The 21,069-nt window shown below is 34.0% G+C and overlaps 1 protein-coding gene across 6 annotated transcripts in view; it reads right to left on the bottom strand.

Moving 5' to 3' along the window:
• Positions 1-4,437: 4,437 nt before the first annotated feature.
• The window catches only part of Cdh8 (cadherin 8), a 356,477-nt gene continuing 339,845 nt past the window's right edge, over positions 4,438-21,069 (bottom strand). For 2 of the 6 annotated variants that reach the window (XM_041649655.1, XM_041649654.1), the window contains exons 11-12: positions 12,872-13,123; positions 6,357-11,491 (exon numbers count right to left, since the gene is read on the bottom strand). In XM_041649655.1, coding sequence (XP_041505589.1) covers positions 10,998-11,491; positions 12,872-13,123 — 746 coding nt within the window. In that variant the 3' untranslated portion in view covers positions 6,357-10,997. Of the gene's footprint in view, positions 5,304-6,356; positions 11,492-12,871; positions 13,124-21,069 lie in introns of those variants that run through there. The other 4 variants (XM_041649657.1, XM_041649658.1, XM_041649656.1 and 1 more) reach the window with 4 other exon arrangements.

Here is a 21,069-nt window from a genome sequence, read left to right as displayed (position 1 = left end):
GGATAGGGTATGCAAAGATTTTTGACAAGTATTCTTACTTCCAATTTTAGTAAAGTAGGCAAATAGTCTAATTGTTATTTTTTTATTGGAAATGTTTGAGGGCCTCATGCCAACCATTGATCAATTCTTTACACATTCTCTGGGCTACATCCTCTGACTATGTCTCCACTTTATTTGATATTAAATTGTCCTTTTCCAACTCTAAGCTATCCTCAGCCCTATTACATTTGGCTTTCAAAATTATTTGAGCTAGTTTCCTCTTGGAGCTATACTACCCCATTGTATGGCCTAGCTTCTTGTGTCTGTACTGACCTGCTTAACTTTTTTTTTTGTTGTTCTTTAAATGTTAGTTTAAATGGCACTTTTATACTTCATAATTTTCTAGTTAACTTAATGAAGAAAGTCCCCCTTACTATTTCCTCTTTAAAATCTTTTTTTTTTCTGAGCACTTCCAGACTCTCAGCTTATTATATTGTCTGCATATGATTTGGGGAATCATTCTTTCTCCAGGTGATGGCTTAAAAGAAGATACCTTCCATGTGTGTGAACTAATAGGGTGCAGTGCCACGCCACGACACAGGACAGCAGTAGTAAGGTTAGCTCGCAGCCTTTACTTAGACCATCCTTGTCTGAGGACCTTGTGAAAACTCATTCATGTTACCTTTGATTCTGATGGCCACAAGACACATCCCAAAATAAGCAGTTTGAGAGGATCTTTTGCATGCTTATTTAGACTACAGTTGGCACCCTCAACACTGCTTAATCCAGGAAGGTGAGCAGTATGCCACTTTCATCTCCACTGTTCACCCAGAACTCAATATAATCTCTAGCAGATGGCAGTATCGAATAAACATTGGCTGAGTAAATCTATACCAGGTGTATGTTGAAAGACTGAGATTTGTTTCTTTTGGACTTTTTATGATAGACACGTATATAAAGGTTTTCAGCACCAGGTGGTAAGGAAGAGAACAATTTCCCATGCCTCTCTTCTGAAATGTTCTCCCATGAATGAGAAGTTAATAGTCTGTTATCTCCTCGTATCATTGGCGGAGGCATATGGCTCTTTTTTCTTGCCAGGTGTGTTGAGAAGAGCCCATTTCTTTCCAATAGTTAAAAAGAAGTGAAGACACAGAGACGAGCATGAGGTCATTGTGAGTTATCACCCATGTCATATGTGTAAGGGACTCTGAATCATTACCAGATGATTTGAGGTTGAGTTTTAGAGTTATAATGAGGCGTTTCTCTAAATGCCTGTACAGGAATTAAGTTGAGCTTAATTCCATTAGAAACTATGTTTCCATATAAAGAGTCCTTCTGTGTTTAAGAAAAGCCAAACTAAAAAATGCCTTGATTTCCCAGCTTGTTCACAGATAATGGGTAAAAGCCTGCTTTTCCTCACTGTTTGCAAAAAGCAATTAAGAAATCTATGAATCCCAGAGGATACTTCATTACTGTTTAGGAATGAAAATGTATAAATCAATGACAAGATGAAGATGGTATTGGAGTCTTACAAAAACAAATACTGAATAAGAATACTGGGTTTGGGAGCCTATTTCTCATACTGGGCTGTCTTGCCCATCTTTAATACAAGAAGAGGTGCTGAGTTGTGCTATAGATTGATATGCCATATTTTGTCTATATCCATAGGAAGGCTACACTTTTCTTGTTAGAGAGAAGGATTAGCAGAGGGGAAGAAATGGGGAACTAGGAGGACAGAAGGGAAAGGAAACTGCAGTCAGAATACAAAGTAAATTAATTAATTAATTAGTTAAAGAATATGTTCCATTATATTTTCACTCCCTCTAGAACCTTGAACTGATTACAATTCACCCATAAATTACAGTTTTGAACTTTACAATTAGGATAGAATACTGGTTTTATATAATCACTTCATTTTTAAGTATTATTTTCTTAATCTATGTAGTTACTTAAATGGTCAATATTTATTGGTATTTAATAAAACATATGGGAATACTACCCCATAGTTCCTAATCTAGACAAAATGACAGAGCATGCTGCAGTTCCTTTGATGCTTATGAGGTATTTTATTAATAGTAGTGCTGTGGTAGTTTGAATATAACTGGCCACTGTAAGCTTATAGAGAGTAAGTAGCCTTATTAGCTAGTCTGGCTTTCTTGGCATAGGTATGGCCTTGTTGAAGACTTTCAAGTTTTACATATGCTCAAACCACTTCCTGTTGCCTGTGAGTGGAGATTTAAGCTCCATCTCTAGCACCATGTCTACCTACATGCTGCCTTGCTTCTCACCATGATAATAATAGACTAAATATCTGAATTGTAAGCAGCCACCCCAATTGAATGTTTTCCTTTATAAAAGTTTCCATTGTCATGGGTGTCTCTTCACAGCAATAAAAACCTCAAGACATATGTGGATAGTTGATGGGGTGCATAAAATCCTCCTTTCTTGCCACATCCCTGCTTTTTGTTGTTAAAAATTTTTTTACCTTGAAAATTTGAGTCTAAGAATATGTTACTTTGAAAAAAAGCTTCTGCTTTTGTTTCCACAGAAGATGAGACCTTGTGGATTCCTTCTTGGCTAATGTGATTTGATGGAACAAGACCCCCCCTAAAAAAAGGACTCCGTGGCCCTCTAAAAATACTTTGCCAAACAAACAGCAGGAAGCGGTTTCAGAAAACTATGCACACATTCCCAAATAATTCTTTATAAGTGTTTGTTTTATTCTAAATAGGTTGGTTATAAGTGATTAATGGTCAATTTCTAATAAATAAATAAGGGTGATACGATATATAGAAATGATTACATTGTTATAGACTTTGATTTGTTGACACAAATCAAGGTTGATTTTGCTATACTGTGTATATGTATTTCTGCTCTTGTTTAATGTATTATGCTTGTGCAGCTCATTGAAAAATATAATGTATAGTTAATAAATACAGATTAATAGTCTTCTGTAATAATCAAACATTATTGTCATGTTAGTTAGGTTTTCTAGATGTACAGAGATATATTTCAGATAGACAAACTATTTTCAAACACTTCAAAGAACTGTAGTATATGTCATTTAAATTACTTAGGATTCTGTTGACATGAGACACATTGCTTCTGGCAGCACCCATCTATTCCTGAGAGAATGTTTAGCACCAAATACACTCTACTTGAGCTTGTTTTCTTCCCACAAAACTGGCCTCTAAGCAAAGAACTTCCCCTGCCTCAACCACTGACAATATGCGCAGTGTCCAGACTGGACCAGCAGGATACAAGCAAAAAGATTGTCAAACCTTACCAAGACAGAATAAGATGATTTTTTTTTCAAATTTTTGTGCCTCTGAAAATTAGTTACTGGTCTGTTAGTTACTCTAGACCTTAGCCAAAGTTGGTTGCCCAAACATTGCAAATGAGACTTTGGGTGATTTCCCAGGTAGCCAATTGTCTCTGTCATTTCTTGTACCATTTGGAATTTTCTGATTGTACTTCCTGTTTACTCAAGTGATATTGTTTCCCTGCTCAGGTCTTTGATGGGGTTGAAGACTAGATAATTGTAGTTACTTCCCTCTCCTGACTTAGCTACACTATTTTTTAATATAAGACTTAGACTCCTTAAGATAGGTAGGATAACTATTGAAAGCATATCTTCTTTGATGTATACGCATGATGCACAGCTTGTTCAACCTGTTTAGTCTGTGTAATTATTGTTAACTGTATGTATATTTTCAAGGCCAAACATTTGGTATTAAAAAATCTCTCCTTTTCTTACTTTATTCATCAAGTGTTTGTACCATGACTACCAATTTTATAGCTGGATTCTACACTTGTAACTCTATGAGCACTGCACTAAAGCCCAGATGGTCCTTGGGCTAGAGCAGTCCTATTTGGGTGTGCCACTGTCATCCCAGTCTCTTATAATCTTATTTCTGTACATGAATCTCAGTGGCTATTTTCAAACTATAATCCAAGGCTGGCTCTGTCATTCAGTGCTAGAGTGCATGTTTCTCTGGCATGATGCCCTAGGTTTGATCCCTGGTACTACCAAATGCTCCACAAGTCAGAGGTCAGAACATACCATTGCCCTTCAAATCTTTCACATAATGTGAACCAGAGATGCTCATCCTGGTGAGTAATGAGGTCTTTGCTCACCTCTTCGCATCTTGTTAATTTTTCTCTTCACCCATGATAATATGCATCTTCATTTATTAGAGCTACCATTGGTTTAGTATAGGAGAACCACTAAGATATCACTATCTCCTGTTCTTGCTATGCTTAGCTTTTACAACACAAGGCAACTGAAAAATTTTCCAAAGAAATCTAATTCAAATATTAAGACTAATATTAATTCTTATTAATATGTAGTATACTCCACTTTCTATTTTTCTTATTTTCCCTTATCCATGTCACCAAGTTTTCAAACACATACTTATTTTATCATAATCATCTAGAACAATGTAATATTCTCTCAGCACATTATGTTCTCTAGGTAAGGAGAAATTTTGTCACATAAGAATCTTGATGTCAGAAAGTCCACTGAGAAAAGTTGATGGCTGGTCATTAATTTTCAGGCCCTCAGAACCTGGCCCTATGAGACAACATACATATTTTTGCCTAAGACTCAATTTAGCACACCTTGCATAATATATTATGCATGAATTCTCAGGCTGTAGAATACTTTCTCTTTATTTTCAGAACATTCCTACCATCTCCAACAGTAGAAAGAAGTTTAATACTTTGTCATATATTGGCTTCTGTACTCATTTATCCAACAATATGTCATTTCTTTGAGAATTATTGAAATATGTTAAGCATATATGATTTTCCTGTCACAGACACTGTATCCAGAACAGGTTTGGTAGAAAAGACATCTTTTGTTAGGAAGAAATTTTAAAAGTTTATTTGAACAATGATTATTGATAATGCTAACAATGAACTTGCTAACAATGAGCTACATATCCAACCATCAAACTTGACAAACAAGTCACAGCTCTCAAAATTTAGGTGTCAAATTACAGAAAACCTTGTAAAAAAAGTATTAGAGACAATCACATTCAAGGGAAACCATATAACAGAAACAGAGTGTTGTCCCAGCCAATGATTCATAGTTGCTGAGTTCAACCTTAGACAGTAATTGTTAAAATATTGCTTATATCCAAGTAGCCCCAGAGATCTTTGAATATACAGAGGAGATCTGAAAGAACTAACATGTGTATTTAAGGGCCTCTCCTTTCCTTTTGACGTTCTGGCCTCTTGGTTTGTGGAAGTCACTGTTGTCCCCAGTCCTTTTCTTCAGGCAGCATTCTCTGGAATTCCTCTTAGCAAGCCTCTTCTGTCATCTGTGAATAACAATAGAGAAATCCATTATCTATTTGTATAGGTAAGTAGAGGTTAGACCTGTATTCAAGGTGTGAATCAACTTGAGTCAGGAAACTCAGGTGGAAGGGAGAGTCTCACAGGCACCCATGCCACCAGGAAGTACCTTCCTCTCAAGCTGCCATCATTAAAAGAAGAGCATTCGTGCTAAGTACGTTCAATGTCACTGTCATAGAAATGATCCAAAAGACTAGAGTTCAGCTTTTGTCTCCTGCACTTATTGGATCTACAAATTAGTGTTACTAAGCCTCTTGATAAATTCCTGAATTTTTTTGTGTGTGTGTGTGTTGCTCACAGCACATGTCATAATTTAGGCATACACAAGGTATTCTCTGTGCAATTGGATTCTTCCTTGAGCTTTCAAAGGTGTCATTGATACTCATATTTGCTCTTTATAAAAAACGTGTGAGTGGAAACTGTATAGCTTCTTTGAAATCATTGCTTAATTTCCATCTTTGAAAGCCGAGCTCTCAGAATGTCTTCTTGTTTTGCTTTGTTGAGTTCCTTCCTTTCATAGAGCAATGGGTAACTTGCTTTTGGTTTCTTACCATTTGAAAGCTCCTACTATATTTAGAGCTGAGACCCTTTAAGGAAAGCTAGTAACTCTATTCAGACAGTCTTGTGAAAGCCCGGATTTAAATGCTATTTAACCATAGACAAAGAATGCGTGTGATTAGTTTTGATGTGCTCTATTAGCTTCAATTTATACGTGGGCAAGGAAGTTCAAAGATACCATTACATTTCACTTTTTTATAACTCCTATGTAGCCTAATTACAGCTCTAGAACAGGTTCAGTAAATGTAGTCGAGAAATTTCTTGTAGAAGCAGTGGGATATTTAATTGTATGTGTTCTGTAATATGGAAGTCTTGCAGAATAGTTGTATGGGATACAGTAATAATAAGGATATACTCTGATCAATAATTGTGTGTCAACTACACAGCAAATAATCAAAATAAATATCTCCTTTAATGATGGACAATGAAAACATCATAATTGTCATAAACAAGAGCAACAATGATAGGAAACATTTTATTCATTTTTGGCCATCTGAGCAACAATGCAAAGGACTTTGTTTAGCAAAGAAAACTGAGTAGGAATCAAAGAAAAGTAAACAGAGAAAATTATTTCCTACAAAATATATTCTACAATTGTTATCTCCACAAAAATACAATGATACAAAAGCATCCAAATCCAGCTTCTCAGTGAGATGCATTTAATTCTAATCCCAGGCTTTACGAGCTATTATTATGTTCAGAAACAAAACTCACATTTAAATCCTTTACCCCGAGACAGATTTCTTTCAACTTCAAGGTTAGAGTCAGAAAAACAAAGAACCATCATTTCAATTCTTTTTGTTGTGTGTGAGACTGTGACATGGAAATTTATTATTATTGAAATGAGAACACATTAGTATAAATCATCCTAAGTAACTTATCCCAAGTGTGTGTGTGTTTACGTGTTTACGCTTATGTGTATGCATTCATACACATGAGTATCTATGTGTCTATATGGACATTCATACAAATATGTGTCCATTCTTTTCTGTGTTGATGTTCATGTTTAAATTGTGCATTCATGCAGCTTTTATAGTGATGCCCACTGTTACCTTATCTCTTTGACTGACAGTGATGGGATTTCAGGCACGCTCAACCTTTCCAACAGTGCCAGTGATGGGATTTTTTGAAATCTTATTACTGGTTGCACTGCCTTGATCTCAGATGGAACTTTCAATCAAAAAGGCAATCAGAAGGTTATACATTCGTGAGATTCCCTGCAAAGCCAACGATCGCATAATACAACATGTTGCAAAGGACTACTTGCCTCCAGTCCTTATGTGGCTATAAAACGTAATTGGCTACTTAGCTCTCAGCACCCGCTTCCCTTCTCCAAAATACAGATAGCTCAGCTCTCTGTGGAGTCTCAGTGTGGAGTCGGCTGCTCCTAGGAGATTTCTAAGTCTCATGCAGAGACTTGTCTTACTTTAAGCATATGATTAAGCAAACTCTCAAAAGACTTATTTGTCTCTTTCTGAGGATTCTTGCCTCACTGGGGATACTGATGAATCCAAGTTTTCTTTCACGTTATATACACACATAAACTTGCCACCACCACCCCAAATTTTTTGATACAAAACATTTTTACTGTAAAGTTTGTATCATAGCACAATTTGGTGTGGGAAAGGTAACACATGAATATAATTTATAGCATACTTCAACCATATTATCATTAACCATTTTAAAAATATATTGATTATACTCATTGTGAGAATTTTATTAGGAATGGCTTACTAATATTTGGTAATATATTTGTATGGAGATTCAAAAGTTGTTTGATCACATAACAGGGAAAGTAAAGGCAAGAGTTGATCCTGTGTTGCCTCCAGCCATGCAGGGATACCTCAGTTCCTCAGACAAGATCCCTGCAGTAGAGTAAGCAGAGAGAGACTAACTTTGTTTCAACATATTATTTGGCACAGAATTCTTGGGCAATCAGTAAAAGAGACTGCTGCTTAGGACACACAAAGACCATGGACACAACAAAAGGAGTGTCAAATGAGGTAATATTGTACTTGAAAAATAAACATACGTGTGTGAAGATTCTTTTGATGTGTCAGTATTGCTAGCACAAAAGAAATTCATAAATATGAAATGATAATAAAGTTAAAATGCATTGCTTGAAAAGTTAAGGAAGGAATCCTTAAATCTCAATAAAATATTTTTGATCTCCACTGTAATATTTTGAATGTGGGAATTCTAATAAGTTTTTGCTAAAATAAATGTTGTTGTTTAATTGTATGCTTGTGGATCTGTGTATATAATTTAAATGGAGGATACTCTAAAAGCATATTTCACATAGCAAAACCATATTATTCAAAAATAACCATACATAGCTCCACTTTATCCAGCATATCAAAACTTTAGATTGGCTTCGATGCACAAAATGCCTGGGTGGCAGTGGAGGGAAATGTTAATATGGAATTCATGTTTCCATGATGCCTTCCTGGACCAACTAAAATGTAAAGGAAGGTTTGGAAAACTGGTTCAGCATACATTGCCTCCTGCCCACAAGCACTATCAGATGAATTTTATTCTATTGTCCACCAACACTGAAGATGATGATTTTGTATTTCTATTAAAGAATAGTGTGATATATCACTTAAATACACCTCTGCATGACAGTTTCCTTAAAAAAAGAGAGAGAGAGATAAGTTTGAAGTGAAAGGAGAAGACAGAAAGCAATTCCACCTTAGTTTACAATATGAGCACATGGAATTGACTTTTTATTGTTACTATAGCTGATATTAACAGTTTTTTGACTCTTGCTAATCTGGTATATACAAAAGTCACAGTAGACTCTTTCTGACTTCATGAAAAGTTTTCAGTAGCCACTGAGATAGGTATAAAAAAGGATTGTGATCAGGCAATAGGGAACAATGAGGAGATGGTAAGCCCTTGGAAAACTATTAAACTTTAGTTGAATATTTAGTCAGTTTGTTTCTGTCATGATGGAGACAGCTTCCAGAAACAGCTCCATCTCCAAGATCAATCCATGTTTTCCTTAGCCCAGACTAGGTACTGAAGCAGCAGATGACAATAGCCCACAGATCTTGTTCTAGTGGATCCTCTAAGGATCTAGAAAAGAGTGGTTTTCAAATCTGCAATGTAATCTATGTTCTCTCTCCAAATCCTGTTCTTCAGTCCCTTCATTTCTTCACAGTTTGGACTTGTAGCCTTTTCCTTTTTCCTATGCACAATTGCCTTTTTGTTCTTTTACCCTTTTTTTTTTTTTTTTGCTAACTCCACTCTAGCCTCTACCTCCAGCTACCCCAAAAACATACTTGACTGTTTTTTAGGTCAACATTTATTTTTATGTCTCTGATATTTTTCTTGCTATGGGATCAATAGCAATCCATTTCTCGTCTCTGTTTTTTTATTAAAATACTCTTAAAACTAAAAGTTCCCCCACACTGTGAGTTGATCGCACAATTTGGAATTTTAGTTAGAGTCAATAGTTTTGTCAAGTGATCTTCATGTAGCTGGAAAAAATGATGACAACAAAGGTATTTATAAAAATATATTTCACAAAGTAGGAAACAATACAGGAGTTTCTCTGAATACAACACATGAAGTAAATAAACAATATTGCATTAAAGCAAAGTATAAAAGTAAAATGATCTGCATGTAATACTTGAGTTGTATCATACATTTTCTACTCCTACATGGCAGGTTTGCATTACAAACTAAATATGCTCACACCTTCTAGCGCTGCTTGGTTTTTGTAGTCTAACACATTCTGCGCATCACCATGACCAGGGACAGAAGTGTAAGAAAACATAAGCAGTAAAATTATGTACAAATCAGTTCCTGCTTTAAATTCGTTGGGGGAGGACAACTTGAAGCATTTTTATTGGGTGGGGTATTATGGAAGTATCTAAAAGTCTAGAGTTTAAATATTCACAGGAATCAATATACTTTCAGATGTTTGTGCTTGTAGTAAAAACACCAAATACTAGGATTATGAAGAAAATAGAAAACAGTCCAAAAGTTTCTCTGGGAAATGCTGTTCCTGTTATTATCAGTCACAATATCACTTTCTACTCTAAAGAGACTATTACCTCTCCCCTTGATAATATTGCCTGCCATACTTAGCTCATCAAAATGTACATGTATTAAACATTCATTGTATAGATATTAATATAAAACAATCTAAAGGATTATTAATGGATATAATTTAGTTCTCCCCATATAATCCCTTAATCTATAGATTACCAACCTTAATAAATAAAAGCATTATTGGACATCAATAAAATATTTATTTTGAGGATTAAACAAATAAATTCACACGCTAGCAATAAAACCATCTGTCTCTGATGTGGTCCACTGTGGAATAGAGTTTATCTCTGTGTCCTTGTGGAAGAAGATGAAGTGGAGGGAACCAGGATTCCTGCTTCTAGACACAGCCTGTTTGAATGGCATTTCTCTCCTCCCACCTTTCAGTTGGCATTCCCCACCCTGGAATGGATTACGAACATGTAAATATTTTAAGGCTCGACACAATATTTAAAGATGCTATTCAGTCTCTGGTGCGTGGGGCCAACATTTATGTACAACGTGTGGTCACCGTACCATATAATCTAGGAGGCCTCCCCAAACTCCACAAAGTCTTAACGTACAGCGGACCAAAGTATTGCTTTATCATTTGTGACGGGATCCTTATTGGTGAAGGGGAAAAACACCATTTGCACTCATAAAAATCCTTGCAGAAGACACATATCAGCAGCAGAATCCTTGCAGGTCCATTTTTTTTTTCTAATAAAGCACCTTTTAATTTTGTTTTTTTTTTTCCTCTTAAACAATTCTCTAATGGTTAACTAGGATCCCAATCTCTGACTGAGGCAGTCAGTTAAATGTCAAATATTCAAAGACTTCTAGACACTCCACATACTTAATTCACACTCCACAAGATTTATAACCTCCTAACATATACTTTTTATTTTTATTATTTTTTGGTTCAACATTAAAATGTGGTTGAGTTTATAGATGATTGGTGCTAAACTTGCCTCTAAAACAAATAGCCACATTTGTTGTATCTAAGGGGAGTGACCCTAGAATATTACAGAATGCTCAGTTCCATTGATTGTTTATATAATCCACTGTCAAGTTTCTTTGTCACTTTCACCAACAGAGTAGAGTTCGCCCAGTCTCTTAAAGCGGGGACCCCAGTCACTGAGGTAGTCAAAATTCTGGTCTGAGTCTGATGTGGTGGACTCCAAGGAGCTGAGGGAGCCAGCCACAGACCCTCGGCCTTCATAGCCATAAATCTGAATGGAGTCATATGGTGGGGCCGTGGGGTCATTATCTGCCTCATGCAGCCTTACATTTATAAATTCATCGACATCAACACCATTTGGAACTGGAGCAAGCCCTTGCCTTGGCATAAACTGCAAATCTGGTTTAATATCCTTACGGGGTAAAAATCCATTAATTCCATCTGGATTTTGCAAAGTTGCAATGTCAAAAGCCTCTGTATCCTCCTCCCCGCCTCCTTCATCATCGTAGCGGATGATGTTTTCTCGAACATCTTCATCATCTTTGATAATTAATGGCTCATTTTTATGCCGCCTCAGGGTAACAAACAGGACCACAATGACTGTAAGAAAAAAAAATACCAAATCACAATCAGTCAAAAAGCATTTCCTGCCACAATCAAAGCAGAATAGATGATGGGGGAGAAGAGCTTGTTAAAAAGCTCCTGTTTACAACCTTTTCAATCCTAGGCCTTGAGGCTAGTGCTGAATTAGTCAGTCATGCTCACACCCAGACTGCCAAAATCTTTAATACCAAATCAAGCTAAACAATATAGAAAATAACATTCACAGCATGAGTAACATGTTAGTATATTGTGTGAACTATTCTCTATTCTTGGTTTCTGCTCATGTTTCTTATATATAGTATGTATGGTATTTGAAAAATTCTTTTTATGGTGGTGTTGCTGCTGATAGCAGTAATGAAAACCAGGGTGTTCTACATACTTTAAAGCACTCAATCACTGAGTTATGGCCATGATGATATTATAATACATAAGATATTCTCTAATTAAATGATGCATTACTTTCACACAATGTATAGATTTCTAGAAAGATAATGTCTTATATTCAATGACAATTTATAATCCCCTATCTAGAAAGGTTGTTCCAATGTAGGACAAGAGAAAGGAGTATTACCAAAGTAGTTGACCAGCCAAACAAATCATGAACTGACACAATCGTTAAGACAGTTTATTTTTCAAGATAAAGATAATTCCCTTTGATATTTTTTCTAGAAATAAAGGTACAGATTATGTGATACTGGGCCACAGAGTCTTAACATGTGACCCAAGATAGCCTGGAACCCCAGAATCTCCACTTTCTCCCAAGTGCTGGCTAATAGGAATGATTTCACTGTTATAAGGCTTATTCTTACTTCCATATTGAAAATTTTTAATGGAAAGGTAATAGACCTTTTCTCTCAGTTTGTATTCGTTTTTTGTAATTTTAATGAAAATATCTATAAAATAGAATGTTGTTTGAATGAGAGCATATTTTTGAATACACACACACACACATATATATGTATATATATATATGTATATATATGTGTATGTATATATATGTATATATATATATCTTTGTATCACTGAACTATCAGATCTAATGATTCAATTTCCCAATCCATGCATCGCTTATATTCAATGGTATTGTGGATAAAGGAGAACTGCCTCCTGTAATAAAGTCATTTGCAGCCTGTGATTTAACTGGTGTTAGGATGAGTGTAGAGAACACAATTCCCAATCCTATTGCCATGCTTGTGATGGGTTTAAAGAGGCACTAACACTCCTGTCAAACAAGGCCAAGTTTTCACTACTCTTTCTCATATAATAGCTTCTGACTTTGAGAGTTCTTCTTTCCCTAAAGAATGTTAACTACATCCCAGAGGTTGATATCTTTATTTATAGCCAGTAATGACTTTAAGCTATGAAGGCGATACCCACCTAGCAGCAAAATGATGCATGCTAGTATGGCAATTAAGGCTCCCATACTGAGTCCAATAGGAAGGACATAAGCTTCAACATTGCATGATTGGACCACACCATCATTGCTACAGCCACAGACCCGGATAGTCAAGGTACTGGTGCTGCTCAGAGGGGGATTCCCACTGTCACTGATCACTATAGGTAAAAGGTAGACTTCTTGCTTCTGCCGGCTGAATCCATTATGCTTTGCCAAAATGCTCAGGGAGTTATCTAGAAAAAAAGTGGAAGTGACAGTTACTTGCATCATTTCAAAACATATGCCAAAATAGTATTTGTTTTTCTGGGCTACAGATCCTGTGAACCTTTCAACTACTTCAAACTACAAAAGGGCCAATCACAGTCTCTCCTTTACCTCTTTCAACTTTACCAGTTGACACAAACCAAAATATCCACAGCAAAACATAGTGTATAAATGGACCGCAGTGATGAGATAGTAAGAGCTGATATTTTTTTTGTAAATGGAAAGCATATTTTATTAAAACAATCTTCAAGGAGTTTTTCAGGAGGCCCATGTTAAACCATCGCCCATAGATATGTACATAAGTTTATAATGAAATTATGGAAGTTAATTAGGTAGAACATTGCTATATTGAAAAGGTCTACTCGAGAAACTCTGTATTGAAAGACAGATTGGATGGAAATATGAACACACAAAGCTAACTTTATTGAATAGCATGCTACCTAGACAACAGCCAGGATGCCCTGAAGCATTTATCTTGAGATAATAAAAGCCATATTTCTGTCAGTTGAAGAAGCTGAACCATAAATATTAAACTTCTATAGAGTTTTTTATGTACGTTTTTATATAGGCAAGGAAATTGGAAGTAAAAGCAGGAATTCTATTTTGCGTTAGTTATATGAAGATTGGCATTGGTCATGTGAAGCTGTAACTGTAATCATTTAAGTATTATGTGATGTTGTGATTTCAGCTTGAAGTAAAATTAGTTTGCAAGAAGTTACTAGTTCCATACTGTTCGTAGAGTCATTATTTCACCCTAGCAATGGGCACTTTAATTGTTCCTCATCATCAGGAGAATGATAGTCACATTATTTACATTTTGTCTGTTCTTTTATTTTAATCAATAAAAGACACATCAGTATTCAAAATGAGAATGTGATTGTCTCACAATCGTATTCCAGTCAAAATAAAGAAACTTTAGTTGCTGTGTTAATATTATTTGGACAAAATCACTATTTCAATCGGGAAATTTTCCAATATTGACAAACTCACTCACAGACAGCAGAATGCTTGGATAATTCATTATTTCACTAAATGATATTGTCTATGATTCCAAAGCTGTCCAATTTCTGGTCATGAGTGTCCTACTGATTTCTAAAACAGTCAAATAAATGGATGACGATTTTATTCAACTGGCTTTATTATGTCGAATCTTACCATATAATAACCTCTATTAGAATTTCATAGAAAAATGGAAATTATTCTCCAAAATAGATGCATAATTATGTGTAATTTTATTTTGTTGAAGATATAAGCAGGCCTATAATGCTTTAGTAGTAAGTAGTCAAACAGAAAAGGCACTCTGAGTTAATAATTTTTTTTCTAAATTTCTTTTGGTCGTGCCTCATTATATAGCAATTTGCACAGCAAAAAGGTTTTCTAATAGAGTTAAGTAGTGATATACCAAATGATCCGGTAATCTTTTTTCCATGACCTAGAAGGAAATACCAGTCAGTTAAAAGCAGGACCTCATTTTCTTAACACAGATGCAGAATCTATGGTAGTTTTGAATTTTCAGAAAGTGCATGACAAGTCGGAGCGCCATGAATTAGCACAGGAAATATTTGTCAGATGGCTTCATGTCCGGTAGTTCATAACTTGAGATACGAATTGTTTTTCATCATACAAAATTAATAAAATTGTAATGAGGCTTTGTCTCTTGGTGATTGTCTTTTGGTGGCTGACATTATTTCTATGAGAAAGTATTGCTACATGGTCTCCTTTAATGTATCTACAGGGATAATTGGAGCTTCAGCAGAAATGATACTTGCAGACCAAAGCCATGACTCGTTGCTCTGCGAAGCCATGGAGAATCTAATATTCACTGCCACTTGTATTTCTGCACTAACTCTAGAATTTGCATTTCTGTTGTCCTTTCTAGATGCATGAAATTATTGCATAAGGGAAGTACAGGAGTTTTGTTCCCTGGGTTTTACCTCCAAGCCCTAGGCAATATAGCAAATTATTCTATTTTTTAAAAAAAGTTTTTTTGCATGTATTATTGATATACTTAAGTTGATTTTCAGCTAACTAAGTTAAATCATCGCTATGGAATATATCTAAGTATAAAATAACAATTTAGAAATGTTCCTGTGGGAATTTTTATAAACTTACATTGAGCTTGTATTTTATTAAATTTATTAACTTTAATATTATAATTCTCCTTAATGTTTGGTATTTTACACATACACACACACTTTAATTAATTAAGGTTGCTTTGGGTATTATTCCCCTTTCATTTTATAATATAATTTGGAATTTTCATTTTTCCACACAGATAATTGATTTCCTAAAAATAAATTATTGTCTAAGTTCTCCTTTTCATATTGATACTGATTAGTCTCTCACAAATCAAAAACACTGGACTCACAGCACCTCAGGAATATCTATTTTATTTAAACCTTTTTTATCATTTTCAATCTTGATTTACTGTCATCCTTTATTAATATGAAAGTATTACACTAAACTTTGTTATTTCTTTTCTACCATGTGCTTCTGTATGAAACTGAGCTATTATTGTCTGTTTGCTGTTCTCTGACAAATATAGATGCAGATTGCCAGTCTCCATAAGAATTCTTTTAATAACTTTGGTAAAAATGTATGAAAACTGAGATAGATCTTACATAATATAGAGGAATTTGGAGAGCTTTGATAACTTTAAGGCTATTAGTCCTTACCAAATCATGATTTATTTTAATTTTTATATCATATGTTAATAAACCATGTTAGATTCAAGCAACATCCTATCTTTGTCTTGTTTTATTATTTCTGTTTTATAATGCATATTATTGCTATAGTAAATATTTATAAATTTAGTTATATTGTAAAATCATATTGTAAATAAACTATTGCAGTTGTATAAAATGTAACTACTTTGTCAATTACTTTTATTTTCAACAATCTTAATCACTTCTCTTTTAATTTTAAAAAATATAACTTTTACTAGACAATCTTTTGTAGTATAGAAGCAGGCAGAGCCCCTGAATATTTACAAAAATTATAAAAGGATATGACATTGTAAGACTCACTAGATAGTTCTGAAGGAAAGAAGTAAATTAAAAAAAAACATATATTTAAAAAATAAACACATCATAGTCAAACTTGGAAAGTGACAAAATCTTGAAAGTGATGGAAAACTCATAAAACTTGAAACTCATATAAAACTTGAAAGTGACGGAAAACTCCGTATGGTGATATGGAAACTATTTAGCCATTAATAGCAGAATTTTCATACACATAATAAATTATTAAGCTAATAAACTAGTAATTGCAGGTTATTTAGCTAAGCTATCTCCAAAATCTGTTTTGTATGTGTGTCTGCTTTCACACGTGTGCGTATATGTGTTTGTGTGTATGTGAGAGAGAGTTGACAGCGACAGAGAGATAGATAGAGAAACAGACAAGAGAGAGACCAACAGGGAAAAACAGAGAGATAGAAACAGACAGAGACTGAGCTATTATCACATATCAAAAGAATTAAATTTGTTACCAGTAGTTACTGAAAAAAGTATTCTATATACTAAAAGCAAAAATTGCAAATGGTAATTCAAATGGAGGTTAAAAATAAGGAAGATCAGTGAAGATTATCATGTATTTTTAAAAGACAGTGCAAGCACATAATTTTTGCTTATATGTCTTAACTCTTTTGAAAGAATTACATCAAATAATATATATGTATATTTAATAAGTTGTATATCTCACATTTAAAAATACAAAACTAGAGTGAAATACTACAATATTCCTCTTTCAATAATAGAGAAAACTTTAGCAATGGTAAAACGTCAAATTTTTCACACCAGAAGTACACAGAGCATTCCACTTAACAACTGAAGAATAAATATTTTACTCAAGTGGATTGGGCATATTCAGCATTACAAATTGTCTAAAGCACAAAATAACTGTGACATGATAGAAGCGACGCAGCGAAGGTACTTCAGCCACTCCAAAATATGATCACTATATGGAATTAGAAATCATTAAGAAAGTAATTAAGGTTTGAATATTTGTGGAAGTTAAATAGTACGGAGTTCAATATACAGATGGTCAAGGAAAAAGTATTAGAGAGTTAGAATATATGATACATCAGTATATGTATGTATGTATATTTAAATATTCAACAAAGAAAAATGCATAGGCTAAAACTCAAACATGTGTGAAAGTAAAACTCTGCTTGACTATATCAAGAATTGATAAATATCTCAAAATAATAATTTTTTTCACCCCTAGACATCAGAAAAGAAGAGCAAAGTCATCTTAGAATGGTAAAAAGTATAAAAAAATTCAAGAAATAGAGAGTAAATTAATGAAATATTGAAGAGAAAATCAAATCTTATCACATTTTGGCAATTGATACCTAGTCATATGTTGTCTTAATGACAAGGTTTCATTCATTTTCAAGTAGTATTGGTTCAAATTAATTTTTATTTATCTGATATCAGCCATATTCCCAAGAGTATTGTGAGTAGACGATATTGCATTGGCCCCTGAATGTTGTTCTGATTTTAAAGGAAAGACCTGATTTGAAGTAGATGAGGAAATGGCCGGTGTTATTTATGGAAGATATTTTCCTGTTGTTTGTTTATACATTGATGTATTCATGTTCCTCATTCTCTTTAGTTTCCCTTATGTCTTGTTTTATTTTTCTAATAATAAAGGAAGGTCTTGTCACAGGACTATGCATTTGTTTTAAGTTGGCTTCAATTGACTATGGAAATACTGGAAAACTTTGCATTGCTTGCATTTTAATATTGTATAATCTTGTGGTTTCTTCTTCTTAGTCTGCTCTCTTTTGACTTCTGTTGCCATTTACAGTATTTTTGGCATTTATCTAATTATTTGGAGTAGTATAAATGTTAGACTATTCTTGGCACTGATGTATTAGAGGAATCAGGGATATATTATAAACTAGAGAACACATAAAACATAGAAACAATAACTGGAATTCATGTGCATGTACCACATGATCTCTTTCCTTTCCTTACATTTTTGAAATTAAATATTTGACACTAGCATTATTTAAAAAAATAGAGATATTTTGACTCTTATCTATTTAGGATATAGAATTTTCTATGTGGAGCTAATACCCAACTGGATGGCAACTAGCTTAGAAAGTGCATGTGAGCTGCACACTCCTTGGCTCCCTGATGCTTTCAATTAGTGATGTAGTCAATATTTACATTACACATATTTTTTTCAATAAGGGGTTTTCAGTTGTTTATTATTTTGCAGTGCTCTATGAACATGATGCCAAGGAGGATAGCTTTAAAATCTTGCTTCTATTTATGTCATTTTTCTTTAGAATTGATCAATGAAGAAAATAGTTTAATAGAGAATGAACATGGATGAATAGGAACAGACATGCTTAAAATAAATTAATACTAAAATGGTATAAATATTGTGTTCTGCCTACCTTAGTCTAGAAAGACAGGTGTATACCATGAATAAATTATAAGGACAAGATAAATATTAGTTATTTTCAAATACATAGACTTTAGGTGTTTTGCACAGCATAAACTAGCTATGTCTTTGTATAAATACTATTTCAAATTCTAGAAACAAATCAAGAAAGTATTTTAGCTTCAGTATTCATAATTTTCTTTTCCATGATTTATCATGACATCAGTCCCCTTGTTCATCCCATTTTATTTGCAATCACTTTAGCTTTAACTAATTTGGTATCTGATTAATTAAAACTAAAATCTATTTCCAAATAGTAAAGAAATGAAACATTTTGCAGGAATGTCAGTAAGTCTGTCCATCAGAGAATTTCTGTTAGTGAAAATTTTGTGATATTATATTAATAAAAATGGATGTTATAGCACCTCTGAAAATACATTCAGGCATATTTATACATATGGATATAGTCATATTAGTATAAATATAGGAATATAGAATTTTACCCACATGTACATTTTCTACATTAATTTTTAATTTTATAATTTTATAGCCATAAATTTATACACCGTATATATCTCTCTTGTTATATTAGTAACATTCTTTTGATAAAGTTATGGATATAAATGAAGAAATTGAGCTTTTATATTTCTGCTTCTATAATAGCATAGAGATTTGTTTTCGCCTATGTGACTTGCATGTCCAAGACTTTTCCCAGTCTCCATCTCTCTGGGCCATCATGACCCTCCTTCATTTTCTACACTCCACCTCTCCTTCCATGCTTTGACCCAAATTTCTTCCTTTTCTAAAGCTTTCATATTATTATTTTGACAGATCATTTTTTTACTTCTCCTGATCCATGGTTTAAACAGTGAATAACTTTTGTTTTATTTTTTGTCTAAATATTATTCCTTTAATATTTAAATATTATTTCTTTTTGAACAATTTTTTCCAAATGTCTATAGAAAATTTAGTGGCTGGATCTCCAATAATATAGTTTGCATTTTCATCAGAACACTATTATAAAAAATGATAGAGTAATGGAGATTTGATAGACATTGCAGATATGAAATAAATGAAACCTCCAAGCAACAAATAGCCAATTTAAATGCATAATGAGTGTTCAGCAAATATTTGTTAGATAAATAAATGACTAAGCAATCATAAGTTATATTCTCATTCATTTCTCTTCATATGGCTTGATAAGAAGGAAGTTATATATGGCTAAAATAAATCAAAGACATAGTTCAATTTCAAACTGTTGGGAAGCATATATAGCCTATGACTGCATATGGAAATTTGACAGACTGACAGCTTATAATCTTTCTTTGAGAGTGCTTTATATCATAGAAAGTGAGCAATAAGCTGAGAAAGTATAGGTGCAAGCAAGAGATCTCAGCGAAGATCCAGCCTAAGTACTGAAAAAGCCATCATGTAAAATCGATGTTCTATGGATTTCCCTTTCCTTGTTAAAATGGAAACCTTTGTCCTCCATTTAGTCAGGAGCCTATGTTAAACAGCCACAATGTATTTCCCCCATGATTATTGATAATATTTTATCACTCAAAATTTGGAATCCAAAGGATATTTTCCACAGAAGGTAATATTTTCGTTTTTTATCACTTTAGTAATAGCTACATTTGTTGTGGCATTATTGAACTTGTGTCTCTCAGATTCCTGCATTGAAACCAACACTGTTCCTGTATGTGGAGATGCAGAGACTGATGGAACTACAATATTTGATGAGGTGCTCATCCAGGATAAGTGATCTGAAAAAAGAGAGGCTGAAGAGCTGGAAGTCTCTATTCCCTGCTTTCTGTACTCACACAGAACAACTATCAGGGAAACCTGTAGGTAGTAGTTCCCTATGTGTCGAGAGAAGAGGCCTCAAGATGGAACCTTCACCGGAGTCTAATTTGGTCTTCTTGTCTCTAAGAAATTAATTTCTATTGCTGAAACTATCAGTTTGCAGTATATTTATTAAGTTTCAAGAGCAGACTAAGACCCTGTTGTAATCATCCAAAAATTCATGCTATAAAAATAAAATCTCATTTGAGGAGAGAAACAATGTATATCTGGGTATTTTTCAATTTTTTTCTTGCTTTTCTACATAATTATGTAAAAATTTTGTAGTTTATCTCAAAATTTTAACTAACTTCCCCCCTCCTCCCCTCCCTTTATATCTCTCCCTCTCTCCTTCCTTTTTTTAGTCCTTCCTCTTTTGTCGCTTGATATCTTCTAGCTGGTCCCTTGCATTTTTAGTAAAAGTGTCCATTATTATTTCTGCCAATATTTTGTACACAGTCTGTAATTTTAGATAACACAACAGCAAGCAGAGCCTATTTCTCTATTGACTCCAGTGAAGTTCATATATGGTGATCCTAATACCAAACTATGACTTTGGTCCAGGTTTCATTCAAATAAAACCATGGAGTTAAAACTTCTTTCTTTGTCTTTTATATGCAAGTAAGAAAAAAAGTAATAAAAGAGCCAGAATTTAAGAAGGCTCTTGCCAGGCAACTAT

This window comes from Microtus oregoni, unplaced genomic scaffold, assembly GCF_018167655.1.
Source record: "Microtus oregoni isolate MIOR12 unplaced genomic scaffold, Mior012 000004F_ref0000308, whole genome shotgun sequence".
Classification (NCBI taxonomy): Eukaryota; Metazoa; Chordata; class Mammalia; order Rodentia; family Cricetidae; genus Microtus; species Microtus oregoni.
The sequence above is the reverse complement of the archived record's forward strand: the minus strand, read 5'-3'. Positions and strand labels throughout refer to the sequence as shown.